This window comes from Juglans regia, chromosome 1 (genome assembly GCF_001411555.2).
Source record: "Juglans regia cultivar Chandler chromosome 1, Walnut 2.0, whole genome shotgun sequence".
Lineage (NCBI taxonomy): Eukaryota > Viridiplantae > Streptophyta > Magnoliopsida > Fagales > Juglandaceae > Juglans > Juglans regia.
Window position 1 is genome coordinate 11277622 of NC_049901.1, and position 27456 is coordinate 11305077.

Below are 27456 nucleotides of genomic sequence, written 5' to 3' on the forward strand. Positions count from 1 at the left end.
AGCGTATCCTTAAAATTAATTATCTTGTAAATTCTTGCAATACGCAGATCAGCATTGCACATCACGAGTTGATCTAGACATCTGCGGACTATATATATATGAGGAGGTCACATTCTTAAAACCTAACCATGTGAATCTTTTGCAATGTATGCATGGGAATGAAATATACATCTCACATGACTTTGATGTGTGCTATGTTTTGCCCTGCAAACTATCCAAAATTGATACATTATTTACTCAAAGTACCAAAAAGTTACAATCCACGCCTTCCTTCCATTAAGATCCAACCACCCAATTGCCATTTCATCTATATCATTCATCTATGAGATGTCAGAATTAGACGAGTGTTACTAGCAGTTTTTCTAGTTTGAAGTACAATGTTGCAGTTTTAAAAATTATGAGTAATGCTAGACACAAATTTAGGACGTGCAAGTCTTCTGCAAACATTTCAAAAAAATAAAATAAAATAAAATCCACCATAAAAAAAGGAGTTATAGTGCAAGATTTAATGCTTTATAAATCTGAAATGAAAAAAAAAAAAAAAAAACATTGGGAAGCCAGCCAATACATAAATGATAAAACAACTATTTAACAAAGGAGTGATCGCAATATTCTGGTACAATCACCTGCCGACTTTAAGCATGTATATATAGTACATTTACTAATTACAAAGCGATCTTTGTACTAATTACTAAGCATACAAGATCTATTTGCTGATATGAAAGCAAAAGTTTGGAGTAATGCACTCGACTTTCAAAAGTGACTTTGAACTACCCTTCAGTTTTGTTGCTGCAAAATTTGTGTCAAAGATGAACAAAATTCCTCAAAGTGTGGACGGCTAAAGCACATTAGATGAATTTCATACTATCTTACTGCTGAACGGCCGTCTTTAGGAAATTGCCCTTATGGTTTCAACTCAATTTGGAATCTGATGTGCAGATACCGTTAGTAGCAAGTAGGGATATCTCAAGAGATGATTGTCTCGGTCAAAGGAACTTCAGGCAAATGTCGATCTGTGTCTATGCGGACAGAAGTCAATATCCGTAGTCTCTGTTGTTCGTGAACTTTCCTTCGATTGGCCTCGAGAATAATGAGGAGGGCAGTAATGTCAGCAGGGCTCACCCCACCAACTCTGCTTGCTTGACCAACGGTTTGTGGCCTGATCTGAAAGCAGGAAAAACCAATGAAAATAAAACAGAAATATATTCTAACAGAATCCTTTAAAATTATGTGGACTGATATTGTGGCTCACTAGTTCAAACACATGCATCTTCTAGTAACTAGCACATTAACAATCCAATACTTCCTCGGTATCAGAGTACTCCCAATAAGAACAGTTAACAATTTTTTTCCTCTCTCCCTCTCAAAAAAAATCTTCGGCAGGTCTTTATTAAATGGATATGTTCATGCACCTGAACTCTCATGCATGTGCATCTTCAACAGTCTCCCTAATCTGAAAATTCGTTTTTCCCAAAAACACCAATGTACCCTCAATAGTTCCAAAATTTTGTGTCCAAAGACAATTCTTGTTTTTTTGCCAGGGATTATTTTTGGAGGCTTGGGAGGCGGGGCGGAACCACTACAGATTCAATTAGGAGTATACAAATTATGCAAAGATCACTTATGCTCACAATTGTTTTTCTGAAACAAATAACCACACACCTTGGAGAGTTTCTCACGTGCTTCAATAGACAAAGTTGTCATTGCATAATAATCCAAGTCCTCTGGAAGTTGTCTATGTTGTTGATGGACCATCTACAAAATGAAAAAGGAAAATATGGCATAATGAATTAGCACACCAGTAAAATTCCCATCATTCAATGCAATGATGAAGGGACAGAGGAGATCTCAAATCCCTTATAATGAAGCTCCAATATCTCTTTACTTTATTATATCATATTTATAGTTTTCTTTTCTTTTCTTTTCTTCTTCTTCTTCTTCTTCTTTCTTTCTTTTTTTTTTTTTTGCGGCGTAGAGACATCCGTAATGGAATGCCCTTCGCCATAGGTGATACAGGAAAGACCGATAGTCGGTGTTACACCCTTGGTCAGTGTTCTCCCTGAAGAATCTATGGCTCCCTCATCAGAGTTGAAGGAAAATGGTGTAACGCCGAGGTCTGAAGGAGATGTAGGGTCCGTCGAAGTTGCATAAAGGGTCACCGGAGGTGAAGGAAATTGATGTACTGTCGAGACTTGCTGCCAACCCAGAACCTCCCTCTAATGGTGACCATGACCTCCATCATTGGAGAGAACCAATGAAGTTTGTAACATATTGTCTTACCAACCAATAATTAGTTATTCGGACAGACTATTGATATTAGCATCACACTGATAAATGTGCATAACACAAAAGTAATCTGAAATTGTATTTATCTGGTTTCATTCTTTCATGTTCCTTGTAACATGCGCACAAGGTCAGTCCTGTATAAGATGTGTTACCCCCGTATTGTGACTTGTCACAACAGGAAGCAAGTCAAACTCAATATTTAAATAAACTTGGCCCCTCTTCGATTTTATTTTTATTTTTTTGTTCCACTAATTCAATGCCCAGAAAAATGAAGATGAAAAAGTTATTCAAGATGGGGAATAAAATGAGGTGAGTTGGTTCTGGATTTTTTACGAAAACCAAACCACAGATTCATTACTCACCTGTTGAAGTTGGTTTCGCTGGCGTGCAATGAAGCCTTCATACTTGATATCAATTTCAACACATTCTTTCTCCACTCTAGATAAGACTTCATTCCCAAAACCATGCTTATCAAGAACTTTATAAAGTATGTGTGGTTTCTTGAGAAGACTCTCAAGCGTTGAAGAGTCCTTTACAGGCTGGCCAGACAGGCTAGTAACATCAGCAGCCAGATCTCCTCCTGAGGTTAAAATAGAGAACAACAAAACCAAGTTCAGTTCACAAATTAAATCCCTACAGTCAACAGGCCACCTAAACAAGTTGGTCAATATAATGTTCATTACGGGTCAAGCTCAAAGGCTCAAATTTAATGCAATATATATATATATAGTTTAATATATGAGTCGTGTTCAAATGTTTGGTATTATGCTAACTGCAAGTACAACGAGTAGCCAAATGTTTGGTATTCCCATTTAAGATATTCTTGGATCAATAGTTCAATACCCTGGAACACCCGAGCAGTTGTTAATGAACAAATGAAAGCTTGAAGTCTGCTCCCCCTGCTGTGTTGGTCATTTGTTTTGAGAAAGTCTTGAGAGCAGAGAAAGAATGCTAAGACGATTCTCTATTAACATTTTATTGGAACCAATAAGAGGAGCTTTTGAATAAGCATAAAAATGTCATAACAAACAATTCCATTTTCTGAATACATATCATTATTACAACATATAATTTGGAAGGATGGAACTGCCTTTTTATTCAGCCACATCATTTACTCCCCGTTATATTACATGAAAATTGATAGTATATGTAATAAAGTTAAAAGTTATTAAATGAAAATTATAATATCGTATTAAGTTAGTTATTTTCATTCAAGGCTAATCTTTTAATTTTCCTAATACATCTTTTTGATTTCTCAAGTCATGTTTTTCTTAGTTTTGTAACCAAAGGATTCATTAAAGGGTGAGACTTGAGCTGTGCCACCTATGCTGGAATGACAACAAAGACATCAGGAGTTTAAAGGAGGATAGTAATACCCCAAATTGAGCATATGAATGTGGTAAATGGGATCCCACACTGACTAGTCGTTTGGAGTATAAGCTCAAATATAACTTAAGCTTCTCTTGGATCATTACATGAAGAGAATATGGAAAAGAAAAATGAAATGAAGAAAGTGAATTTTGGTGTCTTTTTCATTCATATTACCCAATTCTCCATCCATTTCTCACCATTTTGGTATAGCATCTTGGTGAGACCAAAGGGAAGGAACATGAGTTAAGTTATCCATGTTTCTTTCCTTTTATCTTCATTGTTACAAACAAAGGTATATAAAAGAGGAGCCATTTTCCTTTCTTTCTCTTCTTTTAACGACAAACCAAACATAGTGGAAGATGAAGAAAGAAAAAGAATAAAGGTACAAACCTGAAATCCTAACAGTTTTCAACCGTTTCTTTTCCTCTGAAATGTGAGCTTGCTTATTCTGGTATAGTTTCCAGCGTCTATCATCTATCAACCCAATTTCACGACCCAAAGGTGTGAGACGGCTATCAGCATTATCAGATCGAAGTAGCAATCGGTGTTCTGAGCGGCTAAGAGAAACAAAGAAAAACACTTGAATGATAAAATTTTCGTGAACAAAAGATAGGAACAGTTCATGTACTAGTTTGCCACCCTCGAAGGCAACTTTCTGCATTTATTGTATCTCCAAAGGCTCTTTTTGTTTTTTTTTCTCTCTCTAGTTTTTTTTCTCTCTGTACTTATGAGAAAAAATATTGTTTCTGCTAGCCGTTGGTAACTTTCTGCTAATGGTGGAAATATTCAGTGGTGTTTAGCTTCTGTTTGCCGTTGGTATTTGTCTGCTAATGGTGGAAATAATCAGTGGGGTTTAGTTCTTTCTTTGCTGTTCTTTTTGATTTGTTTGTGCTGTGATGGGGTTGAGTAGGAATGTTATCATTGATCAAAAGTGTTTTGAGTTCAAGAAGGTTAATGAAAGATGGTGGAGAATCACGGAGAGTAGTTGTCTCATTGTGAAATACATTATCATTGATCAAGAGTCCTTGGGATGGTTGGCTGTCATGGTGAAGGAAGGTATAGCTTCTGTGGGCTCCTCTGTCTTCCTTAGATCGAGAAGATGCGGGTCTTAGGTCTTGGTGGTGCAAAGACAAAGTAACTCGTATGGGAATTTTTTCTCCTTATCGGAGTTTAGTCAGGAGAAGAGGCGTGGTTTAGTAGTGATTCCGGAAGGGAGGATGGGGGTAGGGTGGAGGAATTTTGGTGGTATGTTGAAGGAACTTGCTGATACATCCTCTTTTTAGGAGGGGACTAACAAAGGAAGTTATCCATGGATGACTTCTCCTTCGTTGCAAGGGCAGGGGCAAGGGCACCTCGTTTCGTACAGGGAGACCTTGTCTCAAGTGCCAAAAACTGCAGAAAGGACAGTGGTGGTGAAGGCGCAACACTGTAATGGAGATGGCAGACGCATGTCGGGGCTGGAAATGGAAACTTTGCTGCACACTTTGGTTGAAATGGAAAAACAAGTGGGTACTTTGCAACTCAACCTGGTTCATGTGAAACAGTGCGTGGAGGAGGGGCTGAAGTGGGAGTTGGGTTTGGGCCAGGAGGAGGGGCCGTATACTGCTGATGGGCTACATGGGTATAAGGGGAAGGGTTTGGTCTTAGGTGGGCCTCAACCAAGGGCCTATAAAGCGGTTCAGCGGGTTGGGTTCCAGGCCCATGCGAGTTGTGGTATGGGGCAACAGACCCAGGTGTTTCCACAGGCCCAAGCCCAGCAGTTTCCACTGGGTCAGGCCCAGGTGACGTTTCCCGCTCAGAATCACAGAGAATTCAATGAGTTTAATCCGTCGTCATCGAATGGGCCGCAACCCTCACCGCCGGTGGTGGCTCATAGGCTGAAGTCGGTGGTAGTGGGTTCGTTGGCGAGGTTTGGAGTGTCGGAGATCTTGTCTGCAGAGTTGCGGGATTTAGCCTTTAATGACATCGAGAGACCCATTTCTTTGTCGGAGTGTGCACAGAAGCCAACTTGTGAGCAAGGGTCGACATCGATGGTGGTAGGCTTGCCGGCGAGGTCTGAGGTGTTGGAGAGTGAACCGGCAGCTTCCAGAGAAACAACTTCGAGCCGACAGAGTGCCGAGAATAACTTGTTGCCGTCGGAGTCTACACAGAAGCCGTCGTGCGTGGTGGTCGGAGGTCCCTCTGACCTTTTTATGCCGTATGTCACACCAGAGTGTGGGCTTTCGAGCCCAGTGAGGGTTTTGGGGTCTCTGAGAAGCTCTTTACCTCTGGAGAGGGGGGTTTTCGATGGAAACAAGTTGGGGGATTGCAGTGGAGGTGATTTTGAAATTGGGATGAGGCTTTCTGAAACCTTTGTGGCACCTAGTAGTGAATCTGGTGCAACTTGTGATTCAAGTTCAGAGCCAAATTTGCAATTGGCACTGTTTGATAATAATAGTGTTGTTGGGGAGGGGGCTGTTGTAACTCCTCTGTGTACATTTCCTCCCAGTTCTAAATATGGGAGTAGTCCATCAAATTGGATTTTTAAGAAGGTAGAGGAGTTACAAGCTGTTATTAGGATATCTTTTGGTGGTTATGAAGAACAATTCAAGGCCCTTCTTGTAGCACATGAAGATAGCCATTCGAAGTCAGCCACTAAAAAGGATAAGGAATTTAAAAAGCTAACTTGTTCCATCAATTACGATGTAAAGGAAGGGAGTGGCGGAAGGGATAGATCAAAAGGGAGGGGCAATCTTTTGCTCAAATGAATCCTAAGATTTTATCTTGGAATGTACGAGAGCTCAATGATCGTAATAAACGCCTTCGTATCAAACAATTATTGCGGATGTGGAAGGGAGATGTGGTGTGTGTTCAAGAAACAAAGCTGAGATTCATTGATAGGAAAATTGTGCGAAGTTTATGGGGGTGCTCGTATGTGGGTTGGACCTATTTGGCCTCATTGGGAGCCTCTGGTGGAATGCTCCTTATGTGGGATAAAAGAGTGGTTGAAATGATTGAGGAGTGTATTGGAGAGTTCTCGGTTGTGACCCGATTTAAAAATGTGGTTGATGGATGGAAATGGGCATTTGCAGGATCCTATGGTCCTAACGTGGATAGGGATAGGAGAAGGTTGTGGGAGGAGTTGGCAGGTTTATACTCCATATGGGATGTGCCGTGGTGCATGGAGGGTGATTTTAATACTATTCGTTTTCCTAATGAGCGATCAAGGCACTGTCGACGTTCTATGGCCATAGAAGAATTCAGCGAGTTCATCTTTGATTTGGACCTCATGGATCTCCATCTAGAAGGGGGCGAGTACACTTGATCAAATGGGCAGGTTTGGTCAAGATTGGATAGATTCCTTATATCTCCTTCGTGGGAAGCTAAATATCCGAAAGTAAGTCAGAAACGACTAGCTCGAGTCAGTTCAGATCATTTTCCTATCATTTTGGATTGTGGGGGTATGCAAAGGGGACGCCGGTATTTCAAATTTGAAAACATGTGGCTTTCAGCGGATGGGTTTGTAGAGAGGGTGCGTGTTTGGTGGTCTTCATATCAGTTTATTGGTACTCCAAGTTATATTCTGGCAGGCAAGTTGAAGACACTGAAACAAGACTTGAAGAAGTGGAATTTGGAGGTTTTTGGTCACATTGATGATCAGAAGACTACATTGTTGGAGGAATTGCAAGATTTAGAGGATAGAGAGTTATTGGGAGATAATTCGGATGAGGTGTTGTTGAGGAATGGCACGATTATGGCAAATTTGGATAGGGTGTTGTTGTCAGAAGAGATCTCATGGCGTAAAAAATCTAGGGCTCTTTGGTTGAAAGAAGGTGATAGGTGTACAAAATTCTTTCACAAAGTGGCTAACTCTCATCGGCGCAACAATGCTATCGAATCACTTCAATTTGGTTCTCAGGTGATATCTTCTCCTCCCGAGCTAGAAAACCATATAGTACAATAGTATGAGACCCTTCTAACAGAATCGGTCCCTTGGAGGCCGAAGCTTGACGCCTTGCATTTTGAGGCAATTGACTCGCAGAGTGTGAGTGTTCTGGAGAAACCTTTTGACGAAGAAGAGATTTACAAGGTCATATCGGGCATGGCTAAGGATAAAGGGCCGAGGCCGGATGGTTTTTCGATGGATTTTTTTCAAATTTGCTAGGACATTGTGAAAGGGGACGTTATGCAGGTTTTTAGTGAATTTCACTCTTTTCAAAAGTTTGAAAAATCACTTAATGCATCCTTTATTGCTCTCATTTCCAAGAAACACGGGGCTGTGACTATTGAAAACTTTCGGCCTATAAGTCTGGTGAGTAGCATATATAAGATTATCTCGAAGGTTCTTGCTAACTGGCTTAGGCCGGCGTTGGAACATGTTATCTCTAAGTCCCAGAATGCTTTTATTCGTGGAAGAAAAATTCTGGATTCAGTACTCATTGCAAATGAGTGCTTGGATTACAGAATACGGGAGGGAGGTTCAGGTGTTCTGTGCAAGCTTGACATAGAGAAGGCATATGATCATGTGAATTGGAAATTTCTTTTATACCTGCTTGAGAGATGTGGTTTTGGGGATCGGTAGATTGCATGGATGTGTCATTGTATTTCAACTGTCTAGTTCTCAATTTTGGTTAATGGCACACCTGCTGGTTATTTTGATAGTTCGTGGGGATTGCGGCAAGGAGATCCTTTATCTCCTCTTCTATTTGTTATAGTTTTTTTTTTATAAGTAAAAATATTGTATATATCAAAAGGAGAAACCAAGTACACTGAATGTATACAAGAAAACACATTGCCCAAAATAACCCAACAAGCCCCTAATGACCTAAAAAGCCCATAAAAAAACCAATCCAAAGTACATCAGACCCGACCCCAATCCTTGTTTCCCATAGAACTAAAACTCTACCCGAACACCAACCCCAACACCTGGATTCCCGTCTTCACAATATCCTCCCTTTAGACTTCCCTCTAATTGAACTACCACCCTTAGCGTCATAGTTGATTGTCGAAAAGAGACACTGTAACTCCCTGCTTTTCTTGAAGCTTGATTTGGTTTCAAGTGTGCAGCTTGCCTCGATTGCAGTAATTAGTTCGTTAAATTGGTCTTCACATCCTCTATGTGAAATTCCCACGAATTGTTGAATCTCGTTAACTTTAGGCAGAATCCAATCCGCTATTGGAGGAAGAGAGACCAGGGGAGCCACAATATCCCCATTAACCTGTACTCCTGACTCTAGACATTCTTCTACACAAGGCACCAACGCCAAACCCATTGGTTCTCTAGTAACTCCATTGGTTCTCTCCAATGGTATTGGGGTCCCCATTGAAGATTCTGGGGTGACAACAAGTCCTTTTACCTCTGGGATGATAGCGGATCCTACATCTCCTTCAGACCTTGGCAGTACACCTTTTTCCTTTAACTCTAACGAGAGAGCCATAGTTTCTTCAGGGACCAAGGGTGTAATACCAACTATCGATCTATCATGTGTTACACGAGGCGAATGACATTCCATTACTGATGCCTCTACGCTAATACCCGATGTAGACCCCACTTCAAATAACCCAGATTTCCTTTTGACCTGCCATACTCTCCTGGATCTGGTTATAGGGACAGAGCCGAATCCAATCTTCCGTTTTCCTTTTTCTAAGTTTAAAGGATTCAGGCCTATCATGTTTCTTACCACCCTGTTGCCTCTAGCTGAAAGCCGATCTATTTTCATAGACAAGAAAGTTATCGCTGTCTTCAACTCGACAAGTTGGGTTTCCATCTCCTTTAGAGAATTGTGCATCTCGACAAGCTAGTCTTGAGATGTGATTGGCAGACCCTCCACACTCTGAACCCCTGAAGCATGTCCCGTCTTTAGAGCTGCCGCATAAGATTGCCTCACCACCGAGGATGTACTTGGGTCTTTCTCCAAGTTCTCCCTCCCTACCACACCACCTTGTCCTTCCAAGCCGTCACTCCCTCTCTTACCGAAGGAAAAATGACGCAGCACCTCCCCCATCCTTCTCCAACCACTACCCCCCTCTTCAGGAATGAAAATAAAATTCCTCCTCCTCCCACCACCATACTCCTCCACCGCCATATAACGTCCACGAGCATTTGAGTAGCGATGCGTTGTGAAACTACGTCGACCTTCCCGGACAGTGGAGAAAAAATCTTGTTTCTTATCCTTAGTACACGCTTCAATGGCCTTGGCCAGCCACTGCACTATTGTCGAACCCAGAACCAACTTAGATATCACCCTTCGACTCCTTTCAGTAATGGCCAACATGCTCCCCTCCTTTACCAGTGTAAAGGATTTAGATTCTATGGCCAACTCCATAGAAGAACCCATACTGACCCACTCCCCTTCTTCAACAACCATTCATCATCTCAGATAAATCAGATCAGAAATCCGTTGGGAGCTGCAAGCACTGCGAAGTTGTGGACTCCAGGTCGTGCTCACTGCAAGCACTGCAGAGTTGTTTCCAGCTGCAAATCGTAAAACTCTCTCGGACGTAAAACTCTCTCAGACGGTGCAGGCTGCTGTTGGGGGAGGGTTCTTATCGGGTTTTTAGGTGGGCAATGTTGCTGGTGGCCTTATTAACATTTCACACATTCTTTTTGCAGATGATACGTTAGTTTTTTGTGAAGCAAATAGGAGTCAGATCCAAACTTTACAAGCATTGTGAATCTGCTTTGAAGTAGTGTCAGGATTAAAGGTGAATCTGGGCAAGTCTGAGATAGTTCCTGTGGGGATGGTCTCTAATATTCTCAATTTAGCAAGACTTTTGGATTGTAAGGTGTCCTCTTTCCCTATGAAATATCTGGGCCTTCCGCTGGAAGCAACCTTCAAGAATATAGCTATTTGAGATGGGGTAGTGTAGAAGATAGAGAAAAGGTTGGCTGGTTGAAAACAGATGTATCTATCAAAAGGGAGCCATCTCACTCTTATCAAGAGTACTCTCACTAACCTCCCCACTTATTTTTTATCTTTGTTTCCTATGCCTGTAGGGGTGGTGAACAAAATGGAGAAACTCTTTAAGGCGTTCTTATGAGGAGGTATGGAGGAGGAGAAGAAATTTCATTTGGTCAGATGGAAGACTGTATGTGCCTCAGTTGTGAACGGGGGGTTGGGAGTGTGTAACTTGAGAACTTTTAATAAAGTATTATTGGGAAAATGGCTTTGGAGATATCATTTGGAGGGAGGTTCATTGTGAAAGGATATTATTATTTTTTTTTAAGTAAAATAAATATTATTAATCCAAGAATGGGCAACAACTGCCAATTACAAAGTAAATATGTCCTATATACGTAGGCACATTAGAAACTAAGAAATCATGAAGGTCCATGCCATTAAAGTCCACATCAATGGCCCAAGTACAAAGCGTTCTGAAAAAGAATACTTTTAACTCCTCCATAGATCTCTCTTTGTCTTCAAACGTCCTCTCATTACTCTCCTGCCACAAGCACCACATAATACAAATAGGGATCATTTTCCAAATCACTTTGATCTGATACACATCTCGAATAGAGGTCCAACACGCCAACATATCCACTACGGCTTCTGGCATAACCCTGTTAGTTCCAACCTTTTAAACACCTCATTCCAAAGAGTCCTGGCTACATCACAATGTATAAGTAAATAGTTCACCGACTCACCTCCTCTTTTACACATACAACACCAGTCTGCAATGATTATCTTCATCTTTCTCACATTATCTGTAGTAAGAATCTTGCCTAATGACGCTGTCCACACAAAGAAAGAAACTTTAGGAGGAGCCTTGTGTCGCCAGATCCTTCTCCAGGGAAACTGTATCTCCGACACTTGTGTGAGGACCTTATAAAAGGACCTAACAGTGAATACCCCTCTCCCTGCAAGAATCCACCATAGGCCATCTTCATGCTGGATACTTGGACGACACGAATACAAGAGACTATAAAAATCTGCAAAACTCTCCATCTCCCAATCCTGTGCCGCCCGGTTAAAGTTGATATTCCAGTGAATACCCCCTTTTGAGTTTCCATAACTTCCGCCATTATGACATCTTTGGCACTTGCTATCAGGAAAAGTAAAGGAAACAAATCTTGGAGAGCACTATTGCCACACTAAACATCATTTCAAAATCTAATCCTTGAGCCTGTACCCAACTGGAACCTAGTATATTGATGAAAGACCTCCCACCCTTTTCTAATATGTTTCCATAGCCCCATTCCATGTGCCCTCTAACTTCTCTAGTGCACCAACCCTCCCCTAAACCACCATATTTATTCTCAATCACAATTTTCCATAAGGCTCCTGGTTCCTTGATATATCGCCACAACCATTTGCCATGGAGCGCCCGATTAAACAACCTTAAGTTTCTAATACCCAAGCCACCACTCGAGATAGGACGGCACACCATCTCTCACCTGACAAGATAAAATTTAAACTCTTCTCCTAAGCCACCTCATAGAAAATCTCTTTGTAGCTTCTCAAGACGACCCGCCACGCTTGCCGGTATAGGGAATAATGATAAGAAATAGGTGAGTAGATTAGAAAGTGTACTTTTAATCAATGTAATCCGGCCCCCTTTCGACAAGTACATTCTCTTCCACCCTGCTAGTCTCCTCTCTACTTTTTCAATTACTGTATCCCAGATCGAACATGCCCTCGAAGCTATACCCAATGGTAATCCCAGGTAAGTCATCGGAAGAGACACTATCTTGCAACCCAATGTGTCCGCCAATTCCCTAATATTCTGAACCTCTCCAATCGGTACCAACTCGGATTTATCATAGTTCACTTTTAAACCAGACACTACTTCAAAACAAAGCAAACATGCCTTCACCGCCCGCAACTGGTCTCGATCAGCTTCGCACATAATAAGCATGTCATATGCAAACAGCAAGTGAGAAATAGAGATAAAACCCCTGCTCGAAGATCCAATCTGGAAACCACTAACAAACCCATTAGCCAACAACGCCGCAATCATCTTGCTTAGTGCTTCCATAACAATAACAAAAAGTAATGGAGACAACGGATCCCCTTATCTCAAACCACGAGAGCTCTGGAAAAAACCCTCGGGGCTGCCATTGATCAACACCGAGAACCTTACCGTAGATATACACCATCTAATCCAAGACCTCCACCTTTCACCAAAACCACACCTACCCAGTAGATATAGAAGGAAATCCCAATTTACATGGTCATATGCCTTCTCTATATCCAACTTACACATAATTCCTGGGTTGCCAGCCTTCAATCTACTGTCTAAGCATTCATTGGCAATTAGAACCACATCAAGGATTTGTCTACCCTTAACAAAAGCATTTTGAGGCTTAATCACAATCTTCCCCAACACCTCACTTAAGCGATTCGCAAGCACTTTCGAAATAATCTTGTAAACTCCATTCACTAATCTAATAGGCTGAAAATCTGTGATCTCAATAGCCCCAGCCTTCTTCGGTATTAAAGCAAGGAAAGTGTGGAAGGATATTATTGACACTAGATATGGTGTCGATTCGGATGGTTGGTGTTCTAAAGAAGTGAGAGGGGGTATGGTGTGGGTTTATGGAAGTATATAAGGAATGGATGGCCATGTTTTACAAATCAAATTCGCTTTGTGGCGAGAGAATTCATATCAGATTTTGGAGGGATGTGTGGTGTGGAGACCACGCTTTGGAAAGGGCTTTTCCGACCTTATACCGTATTGCAGTGAATAGGGAGGCTTCAGTGGCGGACGTGCGTTTATTTTCTCATGGTGCTCACCAGTGGAATATTCTTTTTAATAGGGATTTGCATGATTGAGAATTACCTATTGTTTCAAAATTTTACAACGTACTATATTCCACGGAGTTTTCTATGGCACAGGAAGATAGTTTGAAGTGGAGGTCTAATAACTACAAGATATGTACAGTTAAGGCGTATTATGGCATCTTGACAATGCAATTTGATATTACGCCGTTCCCCTGGAAGAGTATTTAGAGGTCTCGTGTGCCTTCAAAAGTAGTTTTTTTTGTTTAGAGTGCTGCTCTAGGGAAAATATTGACTACGGACAATTTGAGAAAGAGAGGATGTGTACTGTTGGATTGGTGCTACATGTGCAAGAAGAATGGAGAATCTGTGGACCATCTCTTATTACACTGTAAGGTAACAAGGGTGTTGTGGGATGAGATCTTTCTAAGGGTTGATGTTCATTGGGTTATGCCTATGAGGGTGGTGGATTTGTTGGGTTGTTGGTCAAAGATACAAGGCAGCCATCAAATGGCAGTAGTGTGGAAAATGATTTCGTTGTGTATTATGTGGTGCACTTGGACGGAAAGGAATGTGCGTTGCTTTGAAGATAAGGAATGTACATTGCCCGAGCTGAAGAATTTTTTTCTCCACACTCTAATGTGTCGGTTTTCCACTATTGTTTTACATGGGGATAGTGTTTAGGATTTCTTGTCTTTAATTTATCATTCTTAGAATGTAATTAAGAGTTCTTATGTATACTTCCCGTGTACCAAGGCTATGCCTAATTCATTCATATATATAATATCTATCTTTTATTGATCAAATAAAAAAAAAAAAGTTTGCCACCCTCAAATTAAGTAATTTGTCATGCACACGCAAGGTCAGCATGCTCTGAGAAAGCATTCTACTTATGTTTCTGTCAAGTGACATTCTAGCATCTTACTTCTGAACCCTCGCATTCAGACATTCTAGCTAAGGCAATTTCTGGCCTCCGTACAATCTTTTGCGCAAATTTCATAAAATGGCCCATAACATGACTGGTGCATAACACAAAATGTCAAATATGGAACATTAGTTAGGATACTAAATCTCACTTTTGTTTACCAATCAAAATAAATAAATAAATAAATGTCATTTTCCTGGACATGCAAGGACTTGCATTTACATGGTAGTGCGATATGGATAAATATACCACAAACGGAATAACCTACGACCTAACCCTCCATGCCTTACAAGGGGGAGGAGACATCACGTGGTCTGAAAATATTGGCCTGAAACTTGATGGAAATGTCATTTTAAAAGCATAAAAAGACACCAATTATTTGACTCAAGATGTTGGAAATGTAGTGCATATAAGACACGGAAGTGTAGTGCTTAACATAAATGATTTATTTATTTTTATTAAAATCTAGTATTCTACTCAAATATTAGCAATTATCACCATAAAAATAGTTCCCAAGGGCAATAAATAAATAAATAACCATAGAAAATTATTGTAACAATATTTTGAGGTCATTACCTTGTCAACATTCGGTAAGGCTCTCGAAGATCCTTAGTGACCAGATCATCAATCAGTGTCCCTATATAACTGCTCTCCCTCTCAAGAACAATAAGAGGCTTACCATCTGCATGTCTAGCAGCATTGATACCAGAAATGATGCCCTAAGGAAAGGAGAAAGGAGTAAATAATTCCAAAGAAGGTTTGTTACATATAGAAAATACCATACTGCCAAGAAGCATAGAATTCTTTCTCTACCAAGGCAAGAGTACAAAGATAAACCAATAACTCCACCAGTAATGTTTTCCATAATAGTCCAGGACAAAAAATGTTACAAAGATAATTACCTGCGCTGCAGCCTCTTCATAGCCTGTGGTTCCATTTATCTGACCGGAGAAGAAAAGTCCACTAATTTTCTTCGTCATAAGTGACCTAGAGCATTGATGAGCAGGCAAAAAATCATATTCTACGGCGTAAGCAGGCCTCAGCATTGAACAATTTTCAAGTCCGGGCAAAGTTCTTAAGAGTGGTAACTGTAGTCTCTCTGGTAAACCAGTTGAGAAACCCTGTAAAGGAAAAAAAAAAACCAGTTACAGGAAAATTGTTGAATATATGCCTCTATATTAGAACAAATATGATAAAGAGTTCTAAGAGTAATCTGTTCAAGACTCATGCCACAAAATAATTTGACTACATTAGAAATAGTTGAGTTCAACTGTCAAACGGAAGCTAATGCAACTAGATGAATTTGGTCAATGCCAGCAGAAAACATAATGATAATCAAATCCCATAGATAAAAAGAAAGGCTACCAGAATAGAGGATAAGAGTACCTCCTTGCATGCTTTTTATTTTTTATTTATTTTTTACATGTAACAAGTCTAATTAGAAAAGCACAATAAGGGGCAGCCCTGGGACATGGGATGCAAACAAGAAAAACACCCAGAAGGTCAAAGAACTCCAATAAATTCAAAAAAATAAAATGTTGTAGCTTCCATCCAATTATATAGAAAATCTTGAGCACAAAAGCTTCAACCCCATTGTCAATGATTGACATTCCTAAAAAGTGTGCATTTCTTTCTCAACAATGACATCACATTAAACAATATGGAATCAACTTCCAAATTTCACCACTACAATGTCCACTGAAGTATCCGTTCCATCGATGCAATAATTCAACTAACACTCTTGACAAGACCCAGTTAACCCCAAACAAGTGAAGCACAGGAGTGTGCATCTCCTTAGCTCAAAATCATTATATCCTCAAGTTCCTGAGAAAATTAGTAAGTCTTTCAAGACATGAAACCAAGGATCCTAAGTCCAAATCTTTGTACGGCTTATAGAATATGGTGTTCCATTGAAAATTTCATTTAGATCAGTCCATATATTCTGACACTGCTGCATCTTTATCCTGGGCAAGTCTTTTGCTAACCAACTCTAATTCTTGAATAAACTGACTCCATCAGGTAAAGCAGGAACAGACTGATAAAGTTGAGAGGCTTATTGCCAGCAACTAACCTCGTGCCTCGGTACACTTTTTAGGGGTTATCAAAAAGAAAACACAAGCAAAAACTTTAAGCCATTTGAGACTTATGAATCAAAATAACATATAAATAAATTTATATATATATATGGTTTTCCATTCAAACAGTAGCAAACAAAAAAAGGTCTGGTTTGCAGGCTCACCTGGACATAAAGCTCTGGTACGTTTCGACCCTCTGGTTCAAGAAATATTTGATGAGACTCCTTGTCTTGAAACCTAACAATCTAATAATATATATATGTTAGAGAGAGAAGAATAAAATACCAGAGTAAATATAATCAATAAATTACTCATACTTTTAAAAAATAAAAATTAAAGCATAATACAGGAGCAGGATAAGAATAACCTCAGGCTTGCAGGTTTTCAGTATTTTTGTTATAAGTAAGAAGTAAATTTATTAGAAACAAATGTATAGGCAAAGCCCATGTACTCAGTAAGTATACAAAAGAAAAAACCTAAATACATTCTAGGAAACAGAAAATGACACCAGAAAATCATGAACAGGAGTTCCTTTAATCACTAAAGCAGAAAACCAAAACAACAAAGAAAGGGCTTTATGGTGGTTTGAGCCCTAGACCATAGAGACCAATGCAGGTTTTCAGTATTAATCACCCGAAAGAAGTTTTTACTTTGCTTCCCCCTTCAAACATAAGTTTAGAAGATCAAGATAAGCCACTGTTTCCTCACCCTGCTCTGGACAGTGCCAACATAGTAAGGAGAAGGTGATCTTCTTCACCAGTATTTATAATAAAATATTATTCTTGATGATGCAGAATTAAACAGAGATATTTTCAGATGAACAACTCTTATTTTGAAACTATACTCAGGATATCATCACAAATGAGAAAAAGAAAGAAAGATTTTAATTTTCAGGGGTTATCATGACAGAAATGGCAAGTGATGACTGAAGTATAATATCTTTTTTGTCTTTTACATGAAACAGGGAGATCCATGAATACATGAATGGAGAACAGCAGACATTCCCGTGGGGAAAAATAATGAATTGGATGAGAGAACAAAAAATGTATAGTGATAAGGTGAGAAGATTTATCAATATAGCAACAGAGACGTTTGAGCTCTACAAATATAAAAAATAGATAATGCTGTGAGAGAAAAAAATGTACAGTGGAACCTGCAGTGATATAGTTGTTTATGGCTTGGACAACAATAATGATCCTTTGTATTTGCAAAATAACATAAATACTAGGATAAGAATGGCCAACTACATGCTTTCACATAGGTATCAGTTGGAGAATGAAAACCCAAGAAGAATGAGATTTCCTTATTTAATTCCTTTGTTAATCATTTGCAGAACAACCAAAAACTATACAGAAAGTAAGATGTACATGTAAACATGTATCAGTACCTAGTTCAATAAGTAATACGTGTATATCTTAATAATTCTTGTCACTCGGTGCAGCTAAATGTATCGAAGATGAAAGTATAAATCTCGTATAGTAGGGAAATCACATTTTATAACCTCATATAGATGGATATGGAACTGAAAAAGATTAACTTTAATAAAGAACAAAGTATCATACGAAATGGTGAAGCAATACTCGGTATCAGTAATATTTGAAAAGGAATATGTTATTAGTTGATACTTTGAAGGAAATACACAAATTTTGCGTCCATTCCATAGCATTTGGAGATGCCAATTACTCCATTTGGCGAATAGCAAAATGAATTTCACAAGATATTGAGGCATTACATAAACTATCAAGTTTACCTTATCTTCAATTGAAGGGCAGTATCTGGGTCCCTTAGCTTCGACCCATCCTCCGTAAGTGGGAGTTTCATGCAAGTTTTCTTTAATTAGCTGGTGAGTGCTCTTTGTGGTACGTGTCAGATAGCAGCACATTTGCTCCCTTTCAATATGAAAATCAGGATCAAAGCTAAACCAGCCGACCTGATAATTATTAACCCACATTAAAGACATGGAAATCAAGCAGACTTATCAGCCATCATCATTCATTTACTGCTTAAAAGAACAGGGAAAAAAAAAAGTTTACTTGCCCTCCAATATGAGAAGCATAAACTCCTTGGAGCTATAATATGCAGAACACCACATCACGACTTTAAGCTCAGTAAGAGGTTTGCCTAGTCAGGCAGAAAAAGAACCTAAGAATCATCTTGGATCCTACCCACCCAATGACGGTGAAAAAACTTATCAATCTTGCCAAGTGACTAGTACCCCCCCTTTTTTTTTTTTGATAAGTTGCCAAGTGACTAGTACCCTTAAACACACTAACATGGTGAGCGTACTGATAAATAGTTCGGACATGTAATCTAACGGCATGTCAACTATGCACTAATAATGTGTTTTCACAAAGCACCTTGTGAAGAATGATCTGAAAACTTGCACAAAGTATGATTAATCCACTGAATCTGTTAAGAAATCCCCCATCATCTACGTGTGTGCTTGGTCATGAGACATACTTGCCGGGTCTCTCAAACTACTAGCTAAACTTTTAGGGTTGGATGCTCTAACATGGTATCAAAGTATGGCATAGATGTTCTCATACTCCATATGTGAGTCCACATTGCTCTGTGTATCAGTGTAGGCTGGGTCACTCGACCTGCTTGCCTCAATTTCTGTTTCAATTAGACTGGATATCAGAGGGGCTGTCATATCGATTAGGTGTGTGGTTGCTGTTTGGTTATGGACTTATGGGCATATGCACTCATAGAGCCTCTCCACCTACTAGTTTAAACATTTTTGTTGGATGCTATAACATGGTACTATAATCCAGTGTGTTTGTCCATGGACTCCATGTGCTAGGCCACTGTTTGTTAGGTAATTTGGACTGTTTGCCTCGGTTTTGATGTTGGGTGTGTATGCAGAGTGTGTTAAGAAATTCACATTGGTTGATGTGTGCTTGGTTATGCAGGTGGATATAGTTATTGGGTCTCCCTACCAACTAGTTTAAACATTTGGGTTGGATACTTTAACAGAACCTACATATGAGTGTTAATGGAAGGACCTCTTCATCTCCATGCTGTGGTTCCAATCCAGAAAAGTCTACCGAACGACAATCCACACGTGCTGGGGTTCCAGTCTTTAGACGGTCAGTTTCAAAACCAAGGCGCTGCAAGTTCTCAGTAAGTCCATGTGATGCCGACTCACCAGCTCTTCCTGCAGGCATGGAAGTTCTACCAACCCAAATTTTGCCACTCATAAACGTGCCCGTAGTCAATATAACAGAAGGAGCATAGAAGTTCATCCCAAAAAATGTGCAGACACCTTCCACATTGTCATTATTTCCTATTAGGATATCTGTCACCATTGCCTCTCTGATAGAAAGGTTTGGAGTGCTGAAACAAGAATTAGATCACAAAGTTACCGAAAGGAAGGGAACAAAATCCCACACATATATGAAAGCAAGTTCAGGACAATGCTAATAAAAGGGCAGTTTATAGCAAGCAGATAAACATGATGGTCTGCTTCATTCATTTATCTATTTATTTTTTTATAATCCTTACTTATGGTAAGAATGAGACACCATTTAGTTCCATTGGCTTGTTTTGGGATAAGAAACTCACAATATTAGAGGCCTCTTGTCAAATAGATGACATTTTGGTTTATCATGCTTACAAGTATTTTGATTTCCATCAAGATGACCTCAAAAGCTGCTACAAATTTCAACGAGGGGAAAAACAAACACTAAAAACCTAAATAGAGATTGAGCATGTGAATGCATATTACCCCAAAGTGGAAAAGTGGAAGATTTAATTTCATGATATATTCCACATTTCATGACAAGTTGAATACAATGCAAATCTTCCCTTATTTGTATCAAATGAAGTTTAGGGTTCTAAATAAGATACTTTGAAGAAGACAGAACAAAATTTTGCACCACCAGGATCATCTCACACTTCTCTCTGATGCAGGATAAAATAATATAGGTAGTTATGCAAGTTCAGCAAAATGAAGACAAAATGAATGACTGTCGGTAATAGATTCCTGGTGGAACATTACATCTTAAAGCACAGCATGAGAGTAAATATTTCCACAATCTGAACTTTATGGCTCTAGTTGTGGCACTATAACTTTGAAAGGGAAGCCTTATGGAAAGGGGTGGTTGATGGGAAGTATGGGTGTGCAGGGTGGGGTTGGTGCTCTAATTAGGGGAGAGGGGCATATGGTGTGGGGTTATGGAAGCATATAAGGAAAGGATGGGGGGTTCTTTCTAGCAATACTGGGCTGTGTATGGGGAATGGCCAGAGGATAAGTTTTTGGCATGATGTTTGGGTGGGAGACATGGCTCTTAAAATTACTTACCCCACCATTTTCAGAATTGCACAGGAGAAAGAAGCGATGATGGCTGACTTGAGGGGATCTACACATCAAGAGTGGAACATCAATTTCACTAGGGAGGCCCATGACTGGGAGGTGAGTGTGCTGGTGGAATTTTTTAATCTGCTCCATAATATTCCTCCTGCTGCAGCTGAAGATAAGTTGGTTTGGAGACCTTCTAAGAAAGGGAAATTCTCGGTAGATTCTTTTTATAAGATACTTATAGTCCAACCTATGCCCAACTTTATGTAGAAGAGCATATGGAGGAGTAAAGCACCTCCCAAGGCTGCATTCTTTGTTTGGACAGCAGCCCATGGGAAGATTCTAACCATTGATAACTTAAGAAGGCGTGGTCTTGTAATTATGGATTGGTGTTGTATGAGCAAAAACAATGAGGAAACAGTGGACCATTTACTCCTACATTGTGAGTTTGCCTGGGATACATGGAATTATTTTTTTAGCAGGATGGGGCTAGCATGGACAATGCCGGGAAGGGTTGTTGAATTACTTGCAAGTTGGAGAGGGATCTCAGGGACAGCACAAATCGCAGTTATGTGGAAGATGGCTCCCATTTGTATTCTTTGGTGTATCTAAAGTGAAAGAAATGATAGACCTTTTGAGGACCACGAACGCTTTGTTGAAGAGTTTAGGATTTTTTTATGGAAGACTTTATTTATGTGGGCCATTGCTTTAGACTTTAATGGTCTCAGCTTCCATGATTTCCTTGTAACAGTTTCTAGTTCTTAAAGCGGTGTTTTTCATGTATATTTCCAGTGTACCTGGCTTACTCCTTTCTTTATATCAATAAAATTTCATATTACTTATCAAAAAAAAAAAAACTTTATGGCTCTAGATCACACAAATGTGTGGCGCTCTTGTATGGCCAACTAAATGGCAAGATGGGCCACCAAATCAGTCATATATGGTACAATGAGAATTCCTCTTGCCAAACACTAATTTAGAACAGTATGTGTAAGAATCACCTTAGCCAAAACAACAGACACTATAAAGAATACTGCACGGAGATTAAACACACACACGCACGCACACATGCCTTTCCACTATAGTTCTCATTTGCATAGCATATTCCCGTTTATCGGTTTGTGCACGCAACGCTCGAACTGCAGGACCTCTAGAGACATTGAGAACACGCTTTTGTAAATAGCACCTGAGGATAAAATAAAAGTGAAGATTAGTTGCAAATAATACGAAGCAGGAACATAAATCTTGGAGACTAAAACCACATCCTAAACAAAATGTAATTCCCACAGTACACATAATTGCACAAACTTGTATTAGGTATAAGGGATTAAAACTATGAAAAGAAAATCAGATAATACCATAAAATGTGAGAAGAAAAATTCACCAACGAAAATAAGAATGGAGAAGTTTTTTCTTTTAATAAGTTAATGAAGAATGGGAAAGTATCAGTAAGCATTAATGAGCTTCTATGAAATGGTTTCATGGGATTTTACCCCATGAAAGGTGATGTTATACAGGTTTTCAATGAATTTTACTCTCTTCAAAAGTTTGAAAAATCCCTAAATGCGACCATTATTGCTCTCATTCCTAAGAAACACGGAGCTTTGACTATTGAAGACTTTCGGCCTATAAGCCTAGTTAGCAGTGTTTATAAGATTATCTCGAAGGTTCTTGCTAACCAGTTAGTCAGGTGTTGGAACAAATTATATCCAAGTCTCATAATGCATTTATTCGTGGGAGACAAATTCTTGACTCAGTACTCATTGCAAATGAGTGTTTGGACCACAGATTACGGGAGGGAGGTTTAGGTGTGCTGTGCAAGCTTGATATGGAGAAGGCTTATGATCACGTGAACTGGGAGTTTCTATTATACTCACTCGAGAGATGTGGTTTTGGGGATAGGTAGATTTCATGGATGCGTCATTGTATTTCAACCGCCCGTTTCTCAGTTCTGGTTAATGGCACACCGACTGGATTCTTTGACAGTTCGCGGGGTCTGCGGCAGGGAGATCCTCTATCTCCTCTTCTTTTTGTTATTGTGATGGAGGCTTTAAGTAAGATAGTGCAAGCTGCAGTTGGGGGAGGGTTTTTATCTGGCTTTCAGGTGGGCAATGGTTCTGGTGGTCCTACTATCATTTCACATCTTCTTTTTGCAGATGATACGTTAGTTTTCTGTGAAGCGAATATAATCCAGATCCAAACTTTACGAGCACTATTACTCTGCTTTGAAGCAGTGTCAGGGCTAAAGGTGAATCTGGGTAAGTCTGAGATGGTTCCTGTGGGTGTGGTCTCTAATATCTATAGTTTAGCAAGCCTTCTGGATTGTAAGGTTTTTTCTTTCCCAATGAAATATCTGGACCTTCCGTTGGGAGCAACTTTCAAGAATAGAACTATATGGGATGGGGTAGTGGAGAAGATAGAGAATAGGTTGGCTGGTTGGAAACGAGTGTATTTATCAAAAGGGGGTTGTCTCACTCTTATTAAAAGTACTCTCACTAACCTTTCCACTTATTTTTTATCTTTGTTTCCTATACCTGTAGGGGTGGTGAACAGAATGGAGTAACTTTTTAGGGCGTTCTTATGGGGAGGCATGGGGGAGGAGAAAAAATTTCATTTGTTGAGTTGGAAGACTGTATGTGGCTCAGTTGTGAATGGGGGGTTGGGTGTGTGTAACTTGAGAACCTTTAATAAAAGCTTTACTAGGAAAATGGCTTTGGAGATATCATTTGGAGGGGGGATCATTGTGGAAGGATATTATTGATGCTAGATATGGTATTGGGCTGGGTGGTTGGTGCTCTAACGAAGTGAGAGGGGGGTATGGTGTGGGATTATGGAAGTATATAAGGAAGGGGTGGCCATACTTTGCAAATCAAATTCGTTTTGTTGTTGGTGAGGGCAATCGAATCAGATTTTGGCGAGATGTGTGGTGTGGAGAATGGGCATTGGAAAGGGTTTTTCTGGCTCTATACCGTATTGCAGCTAATACGGAGGCTTCAGTAGCGGATGTGCGGCTATTTCTCATGGTACGCACCAGTAGAATATTCTGTTTAATAGGGGTTTCCATGATTGGGAATTACCTAGTATTTCAGTTTTTTTCAGCTTATTATATTCTACGGGGGTTCCTATGGCACAACGAGATACCTTGAAGTGGAGGTCTAATAATCACAAGAGATGTATAGTCAAGGCGTATTATAGCATCTTGACTACACATCTTGACAATATTCCGTTCCCATGGAAGAATATTTGGAGAGCTCGTGAGCCTTCTATAGTAGCTTTTTTTGTTTGGAATGCTGCTCTTGGAAAGATATTAACCACGGACAATTTGAGGAAGAGAGGTTGTGTATTGGTGGATTGGTGCTACATGTGTAAAAAGAATGGAGAATCCGTGGACCATCTCTTATTACACTGCGAGGTAACAAGGGTGTTGTGGGATGAGATCTTTCAAAGGGTTGATGTTGCTTGGGTTATGCCCTTGAGGGTGGTGGATTTGTTGGGTTGTTGGACAAAGTTGCAAGGTTGTCAACAAGTGGCAGCAGTGTGGAAGATGATTACATTGTGTATTATGTGGTGCACTTGGATGGAAAGGAATGCGAGGTGCTTTGCAGATAAGGAATGCACAATGACTGAGTTGAAGAATTTTTTCTCCACACTCTAATGTGTTGGTTTTCCACTATTGTTTTGCATGGGGACGATATTCAGAATTTCTTGTCTTTAATTTATCGTTCTTATAATGTATTTAGGAGCTCTTATGTATACTTCCTGTGTACAAGGGCTATACCTGTTTTCATCCATATATATAATATCTATCTTTTACAGATCAAAAAATAAATAAAATTTACCCCACTGCTCACACAGGTGCTTCCCCCAAAGGCAGATCACTCCCCATCCAAAAGGGTACAAAGCAAAGAAAACACATTGTTGAACTTCGCCTTGGCATATTTTAACTGAACAGAAACCTTACTGCTTGGTCATTGTCACTCTATCCAATGGCTCGAATTATACATTTACTTACATTGACATAGTTATCAAAACCTACTCCTCTTTCCTTTCTCACTCATCCATTCTATCCACCATCCACCTTTATGCATATAGAATTTGATCTTTCACAGAAAATACAGCCAAGAAAAAAACATTTCTTAAAACTCATCTCTAGCAATCTTTTACATTGCTCATCCACTGCAAGGCCTCCTTAAACTTGGCATCCTTTGATCATTAACCCATCCTAGTATCAGATTTGTCTTCACGACTAGGATCAACCGATGCTTGCAATAACACCACTATATAAGCCAAGTTTTTCTCTTCCCCCTTTGATCATACTTTCCACCATCCTCCTTAACATATGCATATGTAGCATCTGATGCAAAATACAATTTCTGAAAAGTTCCTCTAATTTTATTTATACAATACTCAGTGTCATTCGAACCTGCACTTGAACCCATATATCAGCACATGCCACCCTTAAAATCCCAAAGCTAGTAAAATGACTTTCTAATCATATTTTTATCTAATTAACTTCACGGTGATTTTCTTAAAGTCCAAGTGTTCACATTAAAAAAGAAAAAAGAAAAAGAAAACCAGTAATTATGGGTTAAAGGAAACTCCATTTAAAAAATCAATAGCAAGCAACAATTGAGCAAGACCCTTTTTTTAGATTTCAACAACTGCACTTGACATTAAGTCAGTGGCCAAAGTAGATTCAAGAAAGCATAGCAACTAAACATTACCTATCAGCAACCTTCCCAATTTCACCACCAAGTGCATCCACTTCATGTACTAGTTGTGATTTTGCAGGTCCACCTACTGCTGGATTGCAAGGCTGGATTGAACTTCCTAGTAAGAATCTCTTTCTATAACTTTGAAATATGAATCTGACAATTAAAAAGCTGTTTATCGTGAATCTTGTGCGTGCGTGCGTGCATGTGTGTGTGTGTGTGTGTGAGAGAGAGAGAGAGAGAGAGAGAGATAACCTCGCAAGCCCTGAGTTTCAAAGTCAGAGAGTTGGTTTGCAGAATGATGGTTTATGTACATAATTTTCTTTTATTGCCAAGTTACACACATTCAAAGTGAGTTTGAGCCCACATCATCAACCCCCCATCCAGAGTTTGATGTGCATAACTGTTTGTTTTTAGATATTCTATCCCATGTAAATAATCTTGAACTTCGTAGCAATATACTATTAAGCCTTACAGCCAATCAAAATAACATTTAAGGCAACAAAAATATGAGTAACATTGTCAATGGCAGTCACTAGCTACTTAAAAAAAACGTTTAAACAGAAAAGAGCAGTTTATGAAACAATAGGATGAATGCAAGCTTATATTTGAAATTTTGGTCAGAAGAAAGATACAATAGACACAGTTAGACTAAATTGCCTCTATAAGGAGCTCAAATAGTTACCTGCCAAGCAATTCGATCAATATTTAGTGTGAGAAGAAGAGTTTTTGCCCCTAATCGAGCAGAGGCAAGTGCAGCCTCACAGCCTGCATGTCCTCCTCCAACTACAATGACATCAAATCTTTCATCTACTGCTCCAACATTATCCTTCCAGTCTGAAAAATGTCGAAAATGGAGTTTATGCCTTGATTTGGAAATTCATCAACGAAAAGAAAATAACAGAGAAGTCGATTTAATATGAGAATGGCAAGGCATATATTTAAAATTAACAAAATAATGCAGAATAGATTTCTATGTGAGGATAAAGATGATGTACAATATTCGTTCCATAAAATGATTTTTTCACAAGAGTTTACAGAAAGGTATGCATTGTGCATCAGAAAAAGCTCGGAGTTCAAACAATATATTTAGGTGCATAAATACTTTTAATTTGTTACTACGCGTTAATATCAACAACTGCAATTTATTCTCTGAGTCCTCCAAACCATTCGCTTTGTTTCCCTGTACATACAATGTAAAATAAGATGAAGTTTCTATAACTCCTACCATCCTCATTGCCTTAGCTGATCACAGTTTTCCAATTGTGAGGCACCCAAACCACCAAGCAGCACAAAACCCAAAAGTCTTGTAATTTATTTCCTTCCTCCTCCCTACTTTTCTCAGCAACCGAACAAAACATATGTAATTACCCACCCCCCAGCCGTCCCCCCAACCCACAACCACAGACATGTTTGATTAAACTCTCCAAAGAGTATGACGAAGCTAATACGAACGTACCTGTACCATGAGAGCCCGAAACAGCGGAGACGGAAAGCCGGCGGGAGAAGTGGCAGCTGAAGAAGAGGGGGCGTCGGCTAGGCCTCCGGCGGAAGGTGAGGACATGAGACTTTGGAAGGCTCAGAATTGGACAAGAGAGAGGGAAGTGACGGGCAAGGCGGGAGAGATGAAGCGTGAGCGTTGCTGCCATTGTGGGAAAGAGGTCAATATGGTGTTACTCCCTCAGTTGCGAAGGTCATGGATGGATTGGCCAAGTCGCAGGAGAGGATGGGCTTCGATGGAGGCTGAGCCGCGGAGCACATACACAACACAAGCATATACTATGCCCCGTTGGATGGTGTCACGTTACAAATTTTCACTCTTTTGTTATTATTTTTATTTATTTTTTGGACCGATTCACCCATCTTTAAATGATGATACATTAATGTAGTTTGATTTTAATTGAGTGCAAATAAATATAACCTAAATAGTTTAATAAACCATCATATTGTTGAACAATTGGGTAACTTAGAAGATAAAAATGTGTTTTTATTTTTCTTTCCATAGGTTTATTTAGCATTCAAACATCGGCTACCAACTTTGTTTGGACATGAGTTTATTGTATCCTGTCGTGTAGATCATAAGTCCCTT

The 27456-nt window shown here is 39.5% G+C and overlaps 1 protein-coding gene across 1 annotated transcript; it reads right to left on the bottom strand.

Moving 5' to 3' along the window:
- Positions 1-565: 565 nt before the first annotated feature.
- LOC108996312 (tRNA uridine 5-carboxymethylaminomethyl modification enzyme MnmG) lies at positions 566-27149 on the bottom strand. The gene is made up of 13 exons (XM_018972138.2): positions 26827-27149; positions 26053-26204; positions 25380-25471; positions 21728-21841; positions 19361-19691; positions 18106-18285; positions 16520-16600; positions 15183-15401; positions 14857-14999; positions 4048-4214; positions 2649-2866; positions 1663-1755; positions 566-1164 (listed from the first exon to the last, which is right to left on the bottom strand). Exons 1-13 carry the CDS (start codon positions 27014-27016, stop codon positions 967-969), a joined length of 2178 nt encoding a protein of 725 aa, XP_018827683.1. The 5' UTR covers positions 27017-27149; the 3' UTR covers positions 566-966.
- Between the last annotated feature and the right edge of the window lie 307 nt (positions 27150-27456).

Bases quoted from the DNA above. Each gene is read 5' to 3' on its own strand.
- LOC108996312 (XM_018972138.2), bottom strand. From the start codon at position 27,016: ATGGCAGCAACGCTCACGCTTCATCTCTCCCGCCTTGCCCGTCACTTC. The intron at 26,205-26,826 runs GTACGTTCGTAT...GACATTTTTCAG, and splicing joins TTCGGGCTCTCATGGTACAG to ACTGGAAGGATAATGTTGGA. The intron at 1,756-2,648 runs GTGAGTAATGAA...TTCATTTTGTAG, and splicing joins AGCGAAACCAACTTCAACAG to ATGGTCCATCAACAACATAG.